The sequence below is a fragment of the Piliocolobus tephrosceles genome, unplaced genomic scaffold (assembly GCF_002776525.5).
Source record: "Piliocolobus tephrosceles isolate RC106 unplaced genomic scaffold, ASM277652v3 unscaffolded_41, whole genome shotgun sequence".
Lineage (NCBI taxonomy): Eukaryota > Metazoa > Chordata > Mammalia > Primates > Cercopithecidae > Piliocolobus > Piliocolobus tephrosceles.
In genome coordinates, this window is record NW_022325420.1 from 1,056,072 (window position 1) to 1,075,848 (window position 19,777).

The 19,777-nt window shown below is 34.8% G+C and overlaps 1 protein-coding gene across 4 annotated transcripts in view; it reads left to right on the plus strand.

Annotated features, from left to right (window-relative positions):
* The window catches only part of PTPRZ1 (protein tyrosine phosphatase receptor type Z1), a 194,208-nt gene that overhangs the window by 40,290 nt on the left and 134,141 nt on the right, over positions 1 to 19,777 (plus strand). For all 4 annotated transcript variants that reach the window (XM_023223492.3, XM_031935097.1, XM_023223493.3 and 1 more), the window contains exon 2: positions 18,602 to 18,667. In XM_023223492.3, coding sequence (XP_023079260.2) covers positions 18,602 to 18,667 — 66 coding nt within the window. The remainder of the gene's footprint in view (positions 1 to 18,601; positions 18,668 to 19,777) is intronic.

The window sequence follows — 19,777 nt, forward strand, 5'->3', positions numbered from 1 at the left end:
TTCTTAAGTACTGCATGATTAAGTCATTTATTATGGCTTTTGTTAACTTTCTATCTCCCCTTACTGCAATGTGAACACAAGGACAATATGTTTGTGGTTTGGATGGCTGCGGGGGTCCACCAGTGCATCTCAAGTGCCTATGTATATGAAACGTATATATGGAACACTTTTTATTTTAATGAGCTATTCAGTATTTCAGTAAGCTATTAAATGGTGCTTGGCATGCAGTATGTAATCACTATATATTAGTTGAAGGTATCAATTAGCTAAATGAAGAAAGAAAAGACTAAAGAATGGAAGGGAAGAAAAAAGAGAAGGTAGGACAAAACAAGGGACACCAGTTAGGAGGCAAATGCATTATTTCATAAGATGGTGGTGGTTTGAGTTTGGGTAGAGGCAAGATAAATGGAGAGAAGTGAATGAATTTGAAATAGGCTTGAACATAAAGTTGGCATTCTAATGAAAAATATGATGATTTCTAAAATCAGTATTTCATCCATTTTATAAGCAGGAAATACCTGAAAATAAGGAACGTCAAGATTCTAGTATATGTTATTAGAAGTGAATGGCATTCATAGTCATGGAAAATAAAGTTAATGAATTATGAAATGCTGTTTAAACCCACAGAAGTTCTAGACATCGAATGAAAATAAGAATGATACAGTAACTTAGCTAATGACAACAATAAAAGCTTTCGTAGAGTTTTCCTACAACTTCTAGAGTTTAGCTTGCCTGTAAGTTACAAATATGAGAATTTGTGTGCTTTGAAATATAAAAGCTCATACCTAAGAGTAATGAAAGGTTTAATATTGTACTTACTTAGTAACGTTTTCTTCTATTAAAAATATAGTATTCTATTCTTATTTATAATTTTATGGAAACCAATTTCACTAACATTTATAAAGTATGATTTGAAAATAAATTATATTTCTTAATATATGCACAATTATGACCTCCATGGATTTAAGATTTGGCATAATTTAAAAATCCATATTTTCATTTTGACTGTATATTTGAAAATACTGATGACAGAGTAACCTGATTGCACTGTAACTGGCCATTTTTGTGAAATAAAGTACTTTTTCCTTGTCTCAGTAGTCATAACTAGTTACCTGTATATTGTGGTTTTCTTCCATATAAATGTTTCTAGATTGCATACATTTAAAATAACTTTTCATGCCTAATTCTGATGCACATCTTTAGCAAACATGAACAGCAACCTTCCCACTGTCTCTGATTTTTAACTTCTTCCTTTTCTTATCCTTTCCTTATCTTCCTTTTCTTATCCTTTCAGAGCCCCTTCCTTTTCTGAAACTTAGATGAGAGATAGGAAGGTATGGTTGTAAAAGCATTACATCTGTCATATCATCTATCACATATCATATAAGAAAATGAATTATATATTGGAAACCTTTTAATTTTATACACATATATATGAAATACATTCATATGAAATATGTTTCACTTTAATAAGCTATTCAATATCTCAATAAGCTATTCAATATTACAGGCACCTAGATAGCTAAAAGGTCAGTCGTTACATTTATTTCAGTGTAAGAACTTAATGGGGAAAAACTTAAGTTCTGTTAATGAGTTTCTAATAAAAGTAGACCTATTTTGAAAACAGAAATGTCTGTTTCCATATTATATTTGAAATAAAAAATTATGATGAAACATTTTCCAGTGTATGAAAACTAAGATTCTTTTATCCATAAGGGGCTAATGTGTAGTTGAAGGTGTCCATAATTGAACAGCAGGAAGTACTAGATAAACTCAAGAAAGCCCAGTAAATCCTAGAAGGAATTAGAAATAAATTTCATATATTTATTGTTACCTGCAACCATTTTATATGAAAATTATAACAAGGCAAAGTTTGCATTTCATTATCAATATAGTGTCCCTATCCACTGTTCTTTCATAGCAGTCAAGTATGGGAAACACAATATAAGAGATGGTTATGAAGTTGATAACGTGTTTAGTGTGCTTTGTACTCATTCTGTATCCAGTAATCTCTTTTTATTCATTGTGTTAAATATTCATGAGCACTTATTCTGTGCCTGATACTAAGGTATAGAGGATCTAAGGGTGTACTAGTTTCTGCTCTTAAAGTAATCCAGAGACAGAAGAGAGACATACAGGTGTATGTTCACTGAAAGATGACAACTGCCACTTGAAAAATGTATGGAAATAGAGATGCTTAGTGCATTTGGTAAAGGAGAGGGTAAGACTAAGGGAAGGGGAATTTTGAGGGTAGCAGTGCTGAAGTATGTTACAGGGGCTTAAAAGACCAATTCAGCGAAGAGAGAGAGATTGAAGTCTACAAAATCCTGGAGAAGGTAGGAGGATGGGAAAAGAATGGTGGCATTTGTCTCTATGAGATGCAATGAGAAAGACAGTGATGAAAATAGTAGTTAAAAGGTGAAGAGGAGGGAACTTGCAAAATTTCCCGTTTTCTGTTTTCTTGGTGAGAAGAGAATGTTCAGTCTGCTTCTGATCATAAAAGGAAGGATTTAGCAGTCACTGATCTGAAAAAGATTGGAGAACAGAGACGGGTCAATGAATTATGGGTGGCAGGGAACATTCCTCTGAGATTATAAATCCTAAATTTGTCGTTTATTCATGCAATGAATATTTACAGAGTATGTTTGCCTAGGTTAGGTGTTGAATATACAGCAGAGAGCAAGATAGACACATTTTGAATTCTCAAGCGGTTCATGCCTTCATGACACAGTAAACAAATATTAAAAAATTATTACTCAATTATAATTGTGTGTGTGAGAAAGACCGTAAAAGTCAAAGAAATGGTATTAAGATACCACATGATGCATGAGAAGGATTGGGATTGGGTGAGGAGGCAGAGAAAGGAGAAAGTAGAGATACCCAGTTAGAGAAATGGCTGAGCAAAGGCCCTGAGACCAGGTGCTTGAGGATGGCAAGGCTTCCCAGTCAGTGTGCTGTGGTGCCACTCGTGAATTACATGTGTGCCACATATTCACCCGCTCAGCTCATATGTGTTATCTCAAGGCACAAAAAACATTACCACTTTCTAATTGAGACATGATATGAAATAGTTTGAGAAGCTTTGCATTAGGGGAACTGACTTCAGAAAGTTTTCATCTGTAGCACCAGCAAGGTGCATGGAATAAATAAGATATCTGGACGTTGTATTAATTTGGTCCTTCTTGTGTGTTTACAGTCATTGAATTAATTGGTTTAATTCAGCAAATAGGTAGTTGATAAAATGAAGCTGCATTTAACCTGCGCTAGTTTTATAAATATTATAAATTGACACAGAGATGGTCCACAAAATGGAAGTTTATCTTGGGATTGCTTATGAAAAGATTAGAAAAATTATCTTACCTTAGCAGGTATGGAGGAACGTTTTCTCTCATTTCTTTTCCATTGAGTATTGTCAGTAAAATAGAATAAGACTGAGTTAAATTTCAAATTATTTAACATTCAACCAGAACAATTCTTAACTTATTCACACTTACATATTAAATAAGGAATTCAGAAAATCATTAATAAAGTTCAGGCAAAAACCATCTAACTGAATTCCCAGGAAAAAACTGCAACTGTTTCCTAGAATTATCCAGCTACATAGTCTGTATTCACTTTTTATTTGCATACTTTATCCTTTTTACCTCTGTGTGTAGCACCTATTTAAAAGAAACAGAAATCTGGCCTGGTTTGGTGGCTCACGCCTCTGATCCCAGCACTTTCGGAGGCTGAGGCGAGTGGATCCCTTGAACCCAGGAATTCAGCAGCAGCCTGGGCAACATGGTGAAACCCTGTCTCTAAATAAATATGTAAAAGAAAGAAACAGAAACCAGACATTTCTTTTTTTAGCTGTGGGTTGCTACACGTCTGTGAAATCATAGGTGTTTACTACTGTCTTAAATCACTGGTTTGTGATTACTTGATATTTTCTGGATTTTTAAAACATTGCTTCTTTTTTTAATTGGTGTAGAAGTAATGTTTTAGCATACTATAAATTTCTGGTAGAAATTGTATTACAAAGGTGCATACTGTTTAAGGTCCCAAGTAAGCTTTATGTATAGAAAAGATTCCTCTGCTCTTTCTTTTTGTCTTCAAACGTAAACTTCTGGAGACCTGGAGAGAATGAAAGGCGTCCGAGTGTGTGTCCATGGCAATCCGCTAGCTGTGTAGAGGAAGTTACAGTGGCATTAAGCCATGAAAAGGATCAATTGTTTTTGTGAAAAATCCTTGGGACGTGCCTTGAATTTAAAGAATCAAATTCATTAAAATCATAAATCATCTGTTAATCTTATTTTGCTGAAATATCCTTGGTGGTCCATGGTATTTTAAAGACCAAAAGTGTAAAAAATATAATTAAAATAACAACATAATGGGATTGTTGAAGACCATGAAATAATATCCTCAATGCCTTTTCTTGAGGGTTTTTACTGGATACTTGCTCTACCTAAGCCTGTCGTAACTACAGAACTGAACATGGTGTGAGATGTGTAACTTTCATTCATTTATTCACTCATGTGCCAGGCACCATGCTGATATTACATGTGAAAAGTTTCCAAGGGTTTCTTGTTACGTCTACAATTACTGCTAAGTTTCCCGTAAGTAATTTGGTGGACTGGAAGCGAGGGCAAAATTACATGAAGGGTTTAGAAAACTGCATCAATTATTTTTGGATGTGTCAGGGAGATGGGGGTAGTCTTTCTCCCTGATAATCAAGACCCACTAGAGCACCACCAGATACTGCACACATGCTTCAGAATGACAGCAGCTTTGTGTGAGATGAGAAAGCTGTGTCAGGCTGATGGTGGTATTATCATGATTCCTCAGAATGGATCACCATCCCAAATCACCAGACACTACCTGATCAGGAGGGAGCAGCGCATTCTCCAGCCAGTGTATTACCTGGGAGGTTCAGGTAGGAAGTGAGTGCATAGCCTCAAGGGGTCTGATGGAGGTCCTCTTGGGAAATGCAGAACTTCTTTGCCTACTAATGCCCCTTGCTCTGAGACCAGAGAGGCTTCTGGGAATTTTATCCTCACAAGAAGCATTCATTTCATTTAAATAGTGTGTGAAGCAAGACATTTAAGTTACTTAGAGGTGCATATCATTTAAAATGGTAGGAGTTGACAGTTTCTGTAAGCCATTTCTGAGGTTAAAAAACAAGGTAGTTTAAAATAATTTGTATTTCAGCAGTCACTGTTTTCTTAATTTGCCAATGAACTTGAATGACGTATTAAAGAACTTTAGGCATTTGCTCTAGTTTGTAATCTGCTTGAGCACAAAATTATGTGATCTTATTTCCAAGGTTAATCAGTGTATCCTTGGCTAGATCTGTAATAGCTTATCAGATAAACATCTTCTGTCAAAATAATATTTGCCATTAGTGAAATTAATGACAGAAGTATAAACTTCTGAAAGGTATGATCACTTAGATGCTAAAAAAATCTATTAAGGAAAACATAGGTTACATTTCTATATCTTTGTCTTTGTGTTATATGATATGTAAATTCCAAGGTGTAAATCCTTTCATAAAAACACTTTTTTCTTTTTCCTAGACTTAGAGAGAAACATTGACTTGCCCACAGAGCTAGCTCCTTTGATGTGCAGTGATGCTACCTGTGGTCTGTTTTAAGATGCTCTTTTTTGTCTGGGCAAGGTGGCTCATACCTGTAATCCCAGCACTTTGGGAGGCCAAGGCAGGTGGGTCACAAAGTCAAGAGATCGAGACCATCCTGGCCAACATGGTGAAACCCTGTCTCTACTAAAAATACAAAAATTAAATGGGCGTCACGGCACATGCCTGTGGTCCCAGCTACTCAGAAGGCTGAGGCAGGAGAATCGCTTGAACCTGGGAGGCGGAGGTTGCAGTCAGCCGACATCGTACCACTGTACTCCAACCTGGCGGCAGAACGAGACTCCATCTCAAAAAAAAAAAAAAAAAAAAAAAAATGCTCTTTTTTATTTAACCGTTACCATTATCACATTAGACAGTGCAGGCGTATGTTAATTATCTCTAGGTGTCCCAGTGGCCCAGTAAGTCCAAGGCAAAATGCCAGCAGCGTCCTGGCCAAAAACACTTGCATTAACTTGTTCAGTCTCTTGACATCCTCACAAACAGAACAATAAACCTGGAGAGAAAGCATATTTGTTCCAAATGAGTTAACTATTCCAAAATAAATAATATCTAACCCTTGGCCAACAATTTGTAATTGTGTATAAAAGCAACTAATGGGATGTATTTTCCAAGACTATTAATTATGTACTGAACAGGAATGCGTTTTAAATGTTGTTCCTCTGAGTGCAGTAAACCTGTGTAATCTGGGCAACCCAATGAGCAACTTTGAACATCTGCCACTGCAGAGGGCATTCAAATTTTCAGGCAAAATTTGGGAAATGGTGTTGCAGCAGTGGGCCAATAAGACCCAGTGCTGTCATTGGTCAGGATAGGTCACCAATTACAGGACTTGAAGATAAGCATATTGTGATTGGTGGTTGAAGTGAATCCTCGCTTCTTAAGGCTGACTTTGGGGGTTCACAGAATGGGCATTGTGGAGACACCAGGTTCCATGGAGAATGCAAGTATTAAAGTGAGAAAGAAAAGAGAGTACAACTGAGATGTTTGGCAAAGGGTAGAGGCATGGGATGGGGACTAAAAGTGTCCTGCAGAGGAATGTGAAGCCAATAAAATGATTCTGCTAGCCAGCTAGACCATACTTAAGCTGCACTCATTGAGACAACAGGATTTGCACAGTTTCCGCTCACTTCAAATAAACTTTACAATACAAGGAAATAAAATGATAAATAGTAATTATCATCTCATAGTCTACTGGCAGTGAAACATTTTTACATACCAATAAAGCAGTAGATGTAATCTTTTTTGTACAGTTATGAGCAAAATCAGTGATGAATATAGCTAGGTGCTAATTAACAATTAAAAGCCTACCAATTAGAGATGTCATCAAACTGTTTAATTTTTTTTAATTGCTAGTGGAGAAAGTGGTTCTAAAATGAAGAACTCTTCAAAATATAAACAGTATAAGCTCTTAAATAAATAGTGATCTTAATCTGCCTTTAGTCTTTTCTGAAACAAGGAAAGTACTCTGAGAAATTTTACTTTAAAAAATGTATTCAATTTACAATACAGGTGGGGCGCAGTGGATCATTCATGCAATCCCAGCACTTGGGAGACTGGGGCGGGTGGATCACTTGAGGTCGCTTGACGTCAGCCTGGCCAACATGGTGAAACCCCGTCTCTATTAAAAATACAAAAATTAGACAGGCTTGGTGGTGGGTGCCTGTAATCCCAGGTGCTTGGGAGGCTGAGGCAGGAGAATTGCTTGAACCAGGGTGGCGAAGGTTGCAGTGAGCGTAGATGGATCGCGCCACTGCATTCCAGCCTAGGCGACAGAGCGAGACTTTGCCTCAAAAAAAAAAAAAAAAAAAAAAAAAAGTACAACGCAAAGATATAATTAGATTACATAAGGGTAGTTCCTCAAGTTTGATTTAAATTAAATATTTTGTTTTTCAGTGTTCACATAGTACTGTAGGGGAACAGTTTATCCTTGAATATCAGGATTTGTATTTTCCATGTGCAGTGAGCGTCCATACTTATCCTTAAAACTGAAGAGCACTTCAGACTAAGAATCAGATAGCATCAGAAAACAAGTGAATAATTTATGACAACAGAAACATGCTATGCACTTTAGATAAATGTCACATTGTTGTTTCATTTAAGAAAAGTTGCTTCACTATTGAAAGAAAAATTTCAAATGCCTGAAAAATAAAAGTCAGGAAATGATAAGTGTTGTTATAAGCACATTTTTTACAAAGAGCTCAAAATGGTTTTACACATGCCCTATCTCTTGTTACAGTACCATTGTAAGTAAACAGGAGATATATACCCCTTTTTTTAAGTTTTGGAAATACAAGCAAAGGGACGTGCCTTGACCAAGGTCACCACTTAAAGAGATATATACCCCTATTTTTAAGTTGTGGAAATACAAGCAAAGAGATTTGACTTGTCCAAGGTCATCACTTAAAGGCAGAATCTAAGATTTCGATCTTAAGAATCAAGTGAGAAGAGGCATAAAAAATATATGTGTTTATAGTTAAAGTTAGACAGATCTCCCTTGCTCATCCTGATTTCTTTTTGCAATATTGCCCAAGCTTAAGTAGTTTTAATGAGCAATAGCAAGTGGCTTATGAAAGATACTGGCAAATTGAAAATGTCTTACATCATTACAGATCCATTGAAAAATTATCAGTTTATTATAGTAAATATGCTTCCTGGGAATAAAATTTTCTTATTTCTAGACCAGTTTTTTAAAAAAGGAGTTCATGCCAAAAATGAATTTTCAGTCAATACACTGGGAAAGGAGTCAAGAAACTCTGCCTTGTCCAGACATAACCATACAGTGAATCAGTCAGCCTCCTGGCAGCAACTTTAACATGACCGACACCTATTTCAGAACAGGTTGTTAACACATAAAATTGCCAGATTGTCCTGCTTAATGGATAGACGCTGACATTTGAGTTTAATTTTATCTAAGCAAAATGTGCTGTTTTAGAAATACGATAAAAATTAAAGTAAGACTACTTCAAGGTTTACCCACAAAATGAAGACCCAGCACATCTGATCATCATGGCCAATAAGATGATCTGTGAGTTTGTTGCACTTCCTGTTTTGCTGTGGTTCTTGTTTTTCATTATCTTGGTAGCTAAAGTACTTAACTTGCCTACTATGTGTCAACTTGGCTATTATTTCATAAGCTTAACTTTAAAATGCTGTTAATGCTGCATCTATCATGCAGTCTCTTGGAAGAAGATTTAAAAATGGATTTCAAATTTTTCTTTACAGTCTTAAAGATGTAAAATACTTAAAACATCTTTACATATTTATCTTTATCTAGTTGTAGAATCAGAGACATTCTTTCAGAGTGCATAGACACTTTAAATTTTTTAAATATTTAACAAAAACTCATCAAATACTTGGAAAACATAAGAACATATGAAAAAATAAAAATCACTCCCAATGGCACCACATAAAGAAATTTACATTTCTGTATATATGCACTATTTATAAAATTGTATCCTATTGATAATGTTTTATATCATGTATATTTCAAAAAAATCAATAAATGTTTTTGAAAATATAATGGCTTCACCTCATTTCATATTAGGAACCTTATATAATTTATTTAAACTTCCCCCACTTTTTGTATGTTAACGTATTTTATAGTTATTCACCATTATTTTCAATGTTGTAAACATCTTGTCACATCATGTTAATCTCTGTTAATCTTTTAAAATATGTTCTTTGGAATAGAGTTATTGTGTCCAATGATATGAAGAGTTTTAAGGATCTTGATAACCCTTGTCAACTCATTTTCCAGAAAGTTTATAGTAGTTCATTCTTCTACCTATATATAAGGAAACATCTCAAGATTCTGGATCATCACTGAATATTTAAAAAGTAATAATAAACCTTTGGCAACCGGTTAGCTGGAAAACTGCTATCTTCATGTTATTTTAGTTTCTGTTTCTTTGATACCAGTAAAGTCTCACAGTTCTTTATAAATGTATTAATTGTAATTGCATTTTTAAAACTTTTGTGCTCATATTTTCCCTTATTGATTTGTAATAATTTTGTGTGTGGAATATATTGTAATATTTGTGTAATGTATTTTAACATTTATCAATAGCTTAATTTTACAATTTGTATTTCATTAAACATTTCTCTATACAAGTTTTAAGTGCTGTATAATCATAGTTATAAATGTTTCTTCATAATATCCTTTTTTTCATGCATAGAAAGGCATCCCCCATCTTAATGATTAATTTAATGTTCACTTTGTAAATAGTTTTTCTGCGTCTTTTTTAAAACATTCTTTATTCCGCTTGGAATTTATTTTTATGTATGTGTGAAGTATAATTTAATTTTTTCACAGTGTTCCCAACTTTTGAACCTTCATAATTTTCCTTATCTAATTGTGATGTTTCCTTTCTCATATATTAAATTTGCATCTATAGTAGGTTCTGTGTTAGTGCTGTTTGCTTTTTTCTATTGATCTGCCTGTCAATTCATTTTTTTTAGTAATTGATAACCAAGCCTTTATTAGTTTACACTTTTTCTAACTGTTCTAGTCAATTATTACTCTCCATTTATTATTCTATATAAATTTTAGAAAAATTTCTCCAGTTAGAAACATCCTAGTGAGATTTGACCTATTCATTAATATGGGAAAAAAACCACAACTTCCCCAAATTCAATGTTTCCTTTGAAGAATGTAGTAAGTCTCTTCATTTATTTGCATTTTCTTTTATATTAAAAATAGTTCATATCTTTGTTCCTTTATGAACTCTCTTGGTGTTTTGTGCTTTCCATGGTAAATGTGAATGGAATCCCATTGTATCCTCTAATTGGCTATTTGAGTGTACCAGTTGTCCAGAACTTCCTGAGCGACCCCAATCGGAAGGGGGCACGGCAGATGTTCTTGCTCTGCGTCAGATTTCAGTGAAAGTACGTGAGCATAAGATTTCAAAACAGCAATCTTATTTACATTGCTAAATAACACTATTATGGCAAGATAATTTAATAGCATATATTAACATAATACATAAATATAATAACACATTATATTTGTCATTTGATGAATTGTGTTTTCTACTCTCTTTTATATACTTTTTCTTCACAGATTGGGTTCTCTTCTCACTTATAATATTATTTTTAGCTCGTTCCTTTAATTGTTATTTGTACACAGGTTGATATTTCTGTCTCTGAAGTTTGACAGGAAAAAATGTGGTACTTCATCTACAGATTTTATTTTATACCTGAAGCTCAAGCGAAACTAGTTGAATAGAAACTATCCTCATGTATATGATTTAAGCTCAAGAAATAAATCTTCTGACATTGTCAACTTTTAATTTTAGTATCCAAAAAGTAGAGAATGCTTTAAGTGAACTGTTATGATGCTGTAAAATAATATTTATTAAATTGAGAATATGTCAGTGATTCATTATCATGTAAAGAAACAGGTTACCAAATAGTGTCATTGAATTTAAGTAAAGTCCAAATTTATTATATATAAATATATAACATCTAGAGAAACATATGTGCATGTGCAAAACTGTTAATAGCAGTTATTTATAGTACATAGAATTACAAGTGATTTTTGAAGTATTTTTGCTACCTGTATATTTTCTAATTTGTTTGAAATAGGCATGCTTTATTATGTCATAAAGATCAAAATTATTAATATGTCTTAACAAAAACCTCAACTTTAGACATATAGATAAATTACATTAGCTTAAATGCATCTAAGTATAGGAAAATACACTACTTATCAAGATTAGCCTGTGACTATTTTGAGCTTTCATTGAAAAGCTTGAATAGTAGACAAATTACCAACATAGAGATTCTGTCTCTGAAAGCATGTCCAGTGTCTAAGAGACAATAAAATCTAATTGCTCACCTTTGAGCCTTTCCTTGGTCCTGTGAGACATATGCATTTAACTGGATGTCTCACTACCAAAATAAGCATATGTAAGAAATGACTCCCTTTGTTCTTTTCCATTATCCTTATGTTCAAACTTTCCATCTCCTTAAATGATTTTTACCATTTTGATTATATAGTGCCTCAGGCATCTACTTTTCATCTCTTTAAACTTACTCTTAAATAAAAAGGTTACCTGGACTCTTATAACTCATGTTTTTCCAGAATTACCTCTTTTTAATGATATAAATTAAAATATCCTCTTATTTTTGCATAAAGATGCTATTTAAGTTTTGAGACATTCATAAGTACTTTCATTTTGAAGCCTTTGAAGAGAGGAGGAAACCAAAACTCTGCTTTCTAACACTGGAAGGTAGCTGAAATTGGAAAACAAATGGCTTGATATATATACTATAAAAAAACGGTATTTTTTAGGTCTTTTGGTGACATCTGAAGTGGTTAACAGTAGGTGCAATGTTTGAACTATTACTATAGCCTAAACAAACCATACTATCTGAATTACCATAATTAGTTAAATTAGGTTTCATAAATGTCGTTGCATATATACTGAATAAAATTTACGGCCGGGCGCGGTGGCTCAAGCCTGTAATCCCAGCACTTTGGGAGGCCGACACGGGCAGATCACGAGGTCAGGAGATCGAGACCACCCTGGCTAACACGGTGAAACCCCGTCTCTACTAAAAAATACAAAAAAACTAGCCGGGCGAGGTGGCGGGTGCCTGCAGTCCCAGCTACTCCGGAGGCTGAGGCAGGAGAATGGCCTAAACCCGGGAGGCGGAGCTTGCAGTGAACTGAGATCTGGCCACTGCACTCCAGCCTGGGCGACAGAGCGAGACTTCGTCTCAAAAAATAAAAATAAAAAAATAAAAAAAAAAATTTACATTCCAGATGGGTAAAGATAAGCTATCTGATCATTTAACTTGACAGCAAGCCAATCCTTAACATTGAATGACAGGAAGATCCACAGAGAAAATTTGCCATGTATAATATTGTAGACTCTGTACTCGTGGGCAAATTTAATTTTACTTGGAAAGTTTGTCTTAGCAAATCAAGGTTTTGGGTTAGATCATTTGGGTCATAAACTCAGCTTTCTTATCAAATGGAGAAAGACAACAATAGTAGAACATCCGAAGATACAAAGTATTTAATAACCAGGTGATGTGTTCATAGGTGTTCTTTAATCAAAAGTTGATTCTGGCTGGGCGCAGTGGCTCGTGCCTGTAATCCCAACATTTTGGGATGCTAAGGCGGGCAGATCACTTGAGGTCAGGCGATCGAGACTAGTCTGGCCAACATGGTGAAACCCTGTCTCTAATAAAAATACAAAAATTAGCTGGGCATGGTGGTGCATGCCTGTAATCCCAGCTACTTGGGAGGCTGAGGCAGAAGAATTGCTTGAACCCAGGGCGTAGGTGTTGGGGGAGGTGCGGAGGTTGCAGTAAGCCAAGATCATGCCACTGCACTCCAGCCTGGCGATAGAGCGGGACTCCGCCTCAAAAAAACAGTTGATTCTCTTCTTAAAGGAATTCCTGTTTTTTATTTTATTTTCAGGGAAAATACTTATTTTGTTTCCAGTGACAGATGATTGTGACTGCTGTCACTATCAACCATTGTTTATCAATGTCACTTCAGTCTTAAGCATGTCTTACTGTCACATTCTTTAGTGGATGATAACCACTCTGATGACAGTATACTATCTCCAGAGGGTTTTAAGTCCTTCTTCAAGCCTTCACAAACCACCTATGTTTCTTCACAAGCACACATCCAATCCCTTTCATTTCAGTTAAAATATTTATTGGATTATTTCATACTCTTCTTTGAAAATTTTCCTCAAAATATGTGCAACATATGAAGTACATTCAGTGCCATTCAGTCAACTCAGTAGACTACCTCCTTGCTTTTGAAAGAAATCTAGGTAAGAAGAGAGAGTAGGATGAAAGTTAAAAGTGTGAAGATGGATAGTGAGCTGTCACCAAAAATAAGTTCCTAGTGATCTATGAAGATCCTACATGAGCGCTGCCTGGCCTCTCAAATCTTGAGTTCTGTGATTTCTCACTTCTTGGTCCTCATGCCTTTTCCTCTACCTGGAACATTCAGTCCCTTTCCCCAGGTCTCTTCCTTGTCAGTCTTCTTCAAGGTCTTTAATGGTTCATCTCTAATTCTGTCATTTCTTTGCCACATTTCTAGACTTCTGCTACCTTTTTTTGTCCTCGGAAATTCTTTAGTAACTTCTTTAAAGGATGTGAAATAGCAAGAACTATCATCTACCTTGGACAAATTCACTTTAAGAGATACGAAATCCTAGACTTCAAACTTAGATTTATGGTTATTTTCTATCTGAAAATTCATTTTCTTAGGAGCACTGTATTTCTCTCTATTATAGTAATATTTCGACCACTTTATGGCAATAACGTGTATATGTGTTTGTGTGTGTATTTTGTCAGAGCACTGCTGCTAGAATTTTTAGTAGAATGCAGGTGATAAATTGAAGATTTATCTTGCTGTTTCAGTCTTCTGTTTCATGTTAATCAGCATGAAACACAGACCTTCTTTAGGGCAAGGCCACAATCAGAAGCATTTTTAGAATTCAAAACATTTATAATGACTTTTTTTAGTAGGAAATGAGCACCCTGATTTTAACTTGGCGGGGGAGTTTAAAAAATTTGAGAAAAGATGTTTTCCTTGATAGGGTGTTATCAAGGAAGACAAAACTTTGATTTCCTTTACATAAGTAAACAGAAATGAAACATGTATGTATAACACATATACTAAATAAATATATGTATTTTTATATATCCTTGTATATATACATGTTTGCATATATGTAAATGCTCAAGGTAAGTTCAAGGTGGAATGGGTTAAAAGGAGAATGTTTAGGTTATCTGACATAATATAAACCAAATTTCTCTGAATTTCGTTAGGAGGTTAGAAAGCTGCTTCATGAAGAATATTTTTAGGACAAATTTTAAGATAACCTTAAAAAAGATTTGCTAATATGTATTTTCTTGTTGTATATCATGTGAACAGTCACTTCCTGAAATTTCTTAGTTTTATCACTACAAAACAGTCACACCATAACAGCCTTGTCAAATATTTTAAATGGAAAGAAACAAAATATACAAACTAAAGGAACTGAAATCCACAGAAACAGAAAAAAAATTCTTTATTTCATTATTTTAATGGGTCTTAAAATGTGTAAGCACTTTTGATAGATTCTTTTTTATATAGAATTTCCTGGTTTTCAAAGTATATAATGCAACAAAAAAGTGAACCCAGCTTCTTTTTTTCTTGTTCATTGGAGCTATCACATCTCATCTATCAGACCTCTAAGCAGAATTTTTAAAGTGGGGTACTCTCTCACGCCCAAGCACTATGTAATTAGCATATGAATGTGTAACGGATTGTTTGAAGTAACAATTAAGGGAACAATACATAAAGGAACTGAAGAGAGCTACCAACACCTGGGAATCTTGTATTGAAAAAGCTTTCTTAATGTAAGTAATTAAAAACCAAGGATAAATGTTCATTGTGTAGGGATAAAACTCTACAAGGAAAGCTAAAATTCTGCTGATGTTTTGCTGTTCTCCTTTAGAATGAATCATTAAAACAAGAGCTTACTGTTTTATTTATTTCAATAGAATGCTTGTTAAATACAGGTTTTGCATGGTATCTGATCTCCTGAAGTCACCACAATGCATAACAAAATGTCTTACATTTCTAAAATATTTATACTTAAAATATATTAGAAATGTCAAGGAATTTTTTTCCTATGGCCAGTGCAAAGTTTCAGTGAAAATTTCAGTTGATTGCCAGGTTAAATCACATATACAGTCCATTCTTTATAATTTATTTGTCCAAGTAATTCCTGCTAATGAACCTGTAGCCTGCTGTATTGTTTTGCACTATTTTATGTCTCTTGAAGGCAAGCATGCTATAGAGGCTGCTGCTGAGGCAGAGCACCTTAGGAGAGTAACCGGTAACTCAGGATTTGCAGGAATCCTTGATATTGAGGGAGGATAAATGAAGTGGAAGTCAGGGACCCTGCATTATGGTTTCCATTTTTTATCACTTGCTGCCTGTACAAACCACTTACATTTTTTGGCGTAAATCTTCTTATTTCTAAAATAGAAACTACTTTTTTCTAGACTGTTAAAAGTCTCAGTCAGTAAGCTTTTATGGCCCTTTCTAATATCCAGTTGTATATATTCATTTGTAATAAAGAAACTCTTAACCCCAGGATTTAACTTAAATCAGTTTAGTCTTAAATAACTAGCATTTTATGGAACAACCCTATTTGAAAAATAAATTGTGAGCCTAAGATTTCATTTGTAAGTAGAAAGTGAAACAAAATTATGTATGAATATTCATAACAGCATTATTCGTAATAGCCCAAAATTAGAAACAACACAAGTATGCATTACGTGATGAATGGATGAATAAAATATGATATATTCAATTGTCAAAACAAAAATTGCACCAAAGTTAAACAGGAAGGAAATACTTTATTCAAGGCTGTTGCAGTAGGGGAGAGAAGCTAGATCCAAGTCTGAACTCAACACACATGAAGCAGGCTGGGTCAGGTTTTTAAGTGCTGGAGTGAACTTGTGGAAAAGAACTGCAGGACATTCAGGGCCATAAGCTATCTGTGTTTGCTGATTGGCTTTATCTAAACTACCTCTTGTCATAAAGATATGAGTCTATCTAAATAAATTTAAGTTTATCTTAGTAAATTCGAATCTTTATGACAGGAAGTCGTTTTTACAACTTGGAGCAAAGTGCCCCACTGAAGTTAGGCTCCTACCCTCCCACCTAAACTGGAAGACAAAGGTACTGTCTCTCTTGCTGATTACTTTTCAAAGAGGTGGTTCCCAGGTCCTTGAGAGGTACATTTCTGGATTATAAAGTTACCAGGTGGCTATTAAAAAGATTTATGTCTCACAGGAGTAGAACAAGAATTACAAACCAGACACAGTGGCTTATGCCTGTAATCCCAGCACTTTGGGAGGCCGAGGCGGGCAGATCACGAGGTCTGGAGTTGGAAACCAGCCTGACCAACATGGTGAAACCCCATCTCTACTAAAAATTAAAAAAATTAGCCAGGCATGGTGGCATGCGCCTGTAATTCCAGTTACTCAGGAGGCTGAGGCAGAAGAATTGCTTGAACCCGAGAGGTGGAGGTTGCCGTGAGCTGAGATCACACCATTGTACTCCAGCCTGGGTGATAGAGCAAGATTCCGTCAAAAAAAAAAAAAAGAATTACAATTACAGTATTCCTACAGTGAATTCTATAATAAAGGGAAATCAAGGGCCTATGGTCAGGAACAACTCTTTCTAAAGTTTAGTCAAACCAAGGGGAAGTTTAAGGCTGTCCTGGTCACCCTATGATAGAATATTATTGGACAGTGAAGGAGGATGAAGTATTGATACATGCTGTGCCATGTATAAACCTCAAAAACATTATGTGACGGGAAAGAAGGTGATAGCAAAAGGCCATGTATTGTATCACTCTGTTTATATGGAAATGTCTAGAATAGTCAGATCTATATAGACAAAAATATTAGTGCTTTCCTAGGGCTGGGGGATAGGTGTGGGTGTGGGGTGGCAGCTAAGGGTATGGAATTTCTTTTTAGACTGATGAAAATGTTCTAAAATTGTTTGCAGGAATGGTTACAAAACTTTGCAAATATTCTAAAAGCCGTTGATTTGTACACTTTAGTGGATGAATTGTGTGATACATATATTATATTTTAATAAAACTGTTGTAAAAAATAGATTTATGTTGAAGTGTGTTATATACCCAATAGAATATTTACTTAATATATAGATATTTAAAAATTTAAACACGACCAACACCTTTATTTTTCCAAAGTAGATTTTGGCTTTGGATAACCTGTGAATTTTAAGTGTGCATTTCTGATAGCTGGCCTGCCTTTTAGTTTTTAAAAAATAGTAATTTATTACCATGTTGTAATAATCGGAGAGTATATAACATGGAAGAAAGAAAAATAAACTCTGAAATGCCTTTGAGATATTTGCATCCAATAGAGAAAACAAACGTATACAGATAATAAGAAGTAATTTCATACTATATAAACAGAGTGTCAATGTATGAATGAATAATGTTCTACAAGTACATTTGTAAACTAGCTATTTGTAGCTTTCTCTACATAAACAGTTCTGCCATCACCAATCAGGTTCCAAACCTGTCCTGCAAAGATTTATTTTACCCACTATGTAGCTGAGATGAAGTATTAATGTTAGTACAGTCAGGGATTAAGGGACAATCGTACAAGAAGGAGAATGAATCTGAACACTCCCATTTGTTGGATGCAGGCGTGGCTCCCAGCAAAATTTTGAACTATGCAGAGTGAGACTGGTTTTCACCCATCTTCTTTTGTCTATCCCTTGCCCCATGCTCTAGATCTAGAGACTCTGTCCCTGGGTCATGGGGCATTCACTACCTTTATGGCCCTAGGTTTCCCATTGCATTACCTAACTCCAGCATCTCTGTTCCTCCAAGGGACAGATTCACTCACTCTATCTGACATAACATTTCTCCCAAACAACATATGCACATTTAATTTCTACTTTCTGACAGCAACTAATTTTGTTTTGCATTAGGATGGAAGCAAACTTCGAAAGCATGATCAATTCTGGGTACACTAGAAGCATTTTTCAGATAAAACTTGGATTGTAAATGTAAAGGTATCTTTAATCAGTAGGATTTCAGGCATTAGACTTAGGGAATGGTAACAAAAATTTGGAGGCATGACAAGCTGTCCCTTCTGACTCCAGTCCCTCTTTGGGGCTGAACCCCTCTAAGCTGCTCTTTCATTACCTAAATATGTACCTTGTTTCTGCTTGAATGTCAGCATCCTTTAAACACAACCTCTAAAATTTCACTAGCTACCAGAACAAGAGCATTGGAATGTATAACGTAATGGTGGTGGTTGAGGTTGAGAGAACACGTTGAGAAAATGACATGGAAATAAGTAATCAAGAACTATTTATGGTATGAATAATTTGGGCATCTTTTATTTTTGGACATATATTTTTCTACATACTGATTCCTTGGTTTTTCTTTTTTGTAGACTGGGCTAATGGATACTACAGACAACAGAGAAAACTTGTTGAAGAGATTGGCTGGTCCTATACAGGTAAACATATTACTTATATAATGAGATTTAGCAGAAACTTTTATTGTTTTGTATCTGTTTTTATATATACAAGGAAGCTTTGTAGCACAACACATCATCTCAACTTAGCTAAATGGATAGTTAGATTAATTAATAGATATATAAAATACAAAATGATATCTTATGTGCTTTCCATAAACAAATTTGGTAATGTAGGGCTTATTGACATCCACCCAAACTGTATTTGAAGCTCAGGCCCAAGCTGTCTATATACCTTCAAGAAATAGCATAACCTGGGGCTCTGTTTTTTTCCAACAGTGAAATGGGGGGCTGTTCTGAGCATTAAATGAGATAAATAAAGTGTGAAGCACTTGTCAGAGAGCCTACTTCTAAACAGAAACCTCTCAATAAATGTCAGCTGCTGGAGTTGTTATGATCATGCTAACGATTATTTTTGTTCCTTTAACAAATTTAATTGATAGGATTCTTGCTCTCAGAAGGAGCTTTCTTCTGAATTACTGTTGTTTATTCATTGGCATTAGAGTATAAAATGATTTTGTCACATTACTAGACTTTGCTTAGAACATTATGAACATCTGAATTTGGCTTGAAATAGTTAACAACCAAAAATCATTATCAGAAACTCTGGGAGAGAAAGTTCTAGCCCTGAGTGGAAGAATATGAGTGGAATTTAGGTGAGCCATGATATGCCTAGTAACCATCTGGGATGGAGTTGAGTGTTAGAGTTGAGTACTCATTAGCAATAAGCTTGGGTTGATAAGATAAAATCATTACAAGGGCTTTACCATGAGCCTGGTCAATTTTACTTAATAGATGAAGCAGAAGCATGTTGAATTTTGTAGATAGGATGTATTTTCTTTCTTCTTTTTAATTGCTACCTTAAAAGTAGTAAATGTTCATTGTAGAAAATTTAGAAAATAGGTTCATGTACAAAGAAGAACGTAAAAATCATTACTTTATTCTCCTCAGGAATAGCTACTTAAAAAGCCACTATGACCCTTTTAGGACAGTTTTTATTATCCAGAATTTATATATTTTATTTATAGAGTTATGCATCCAGTTTACTCTTAAAATTATATTTATTTCCTCATTTTTTTTTTTTTTTTTTTT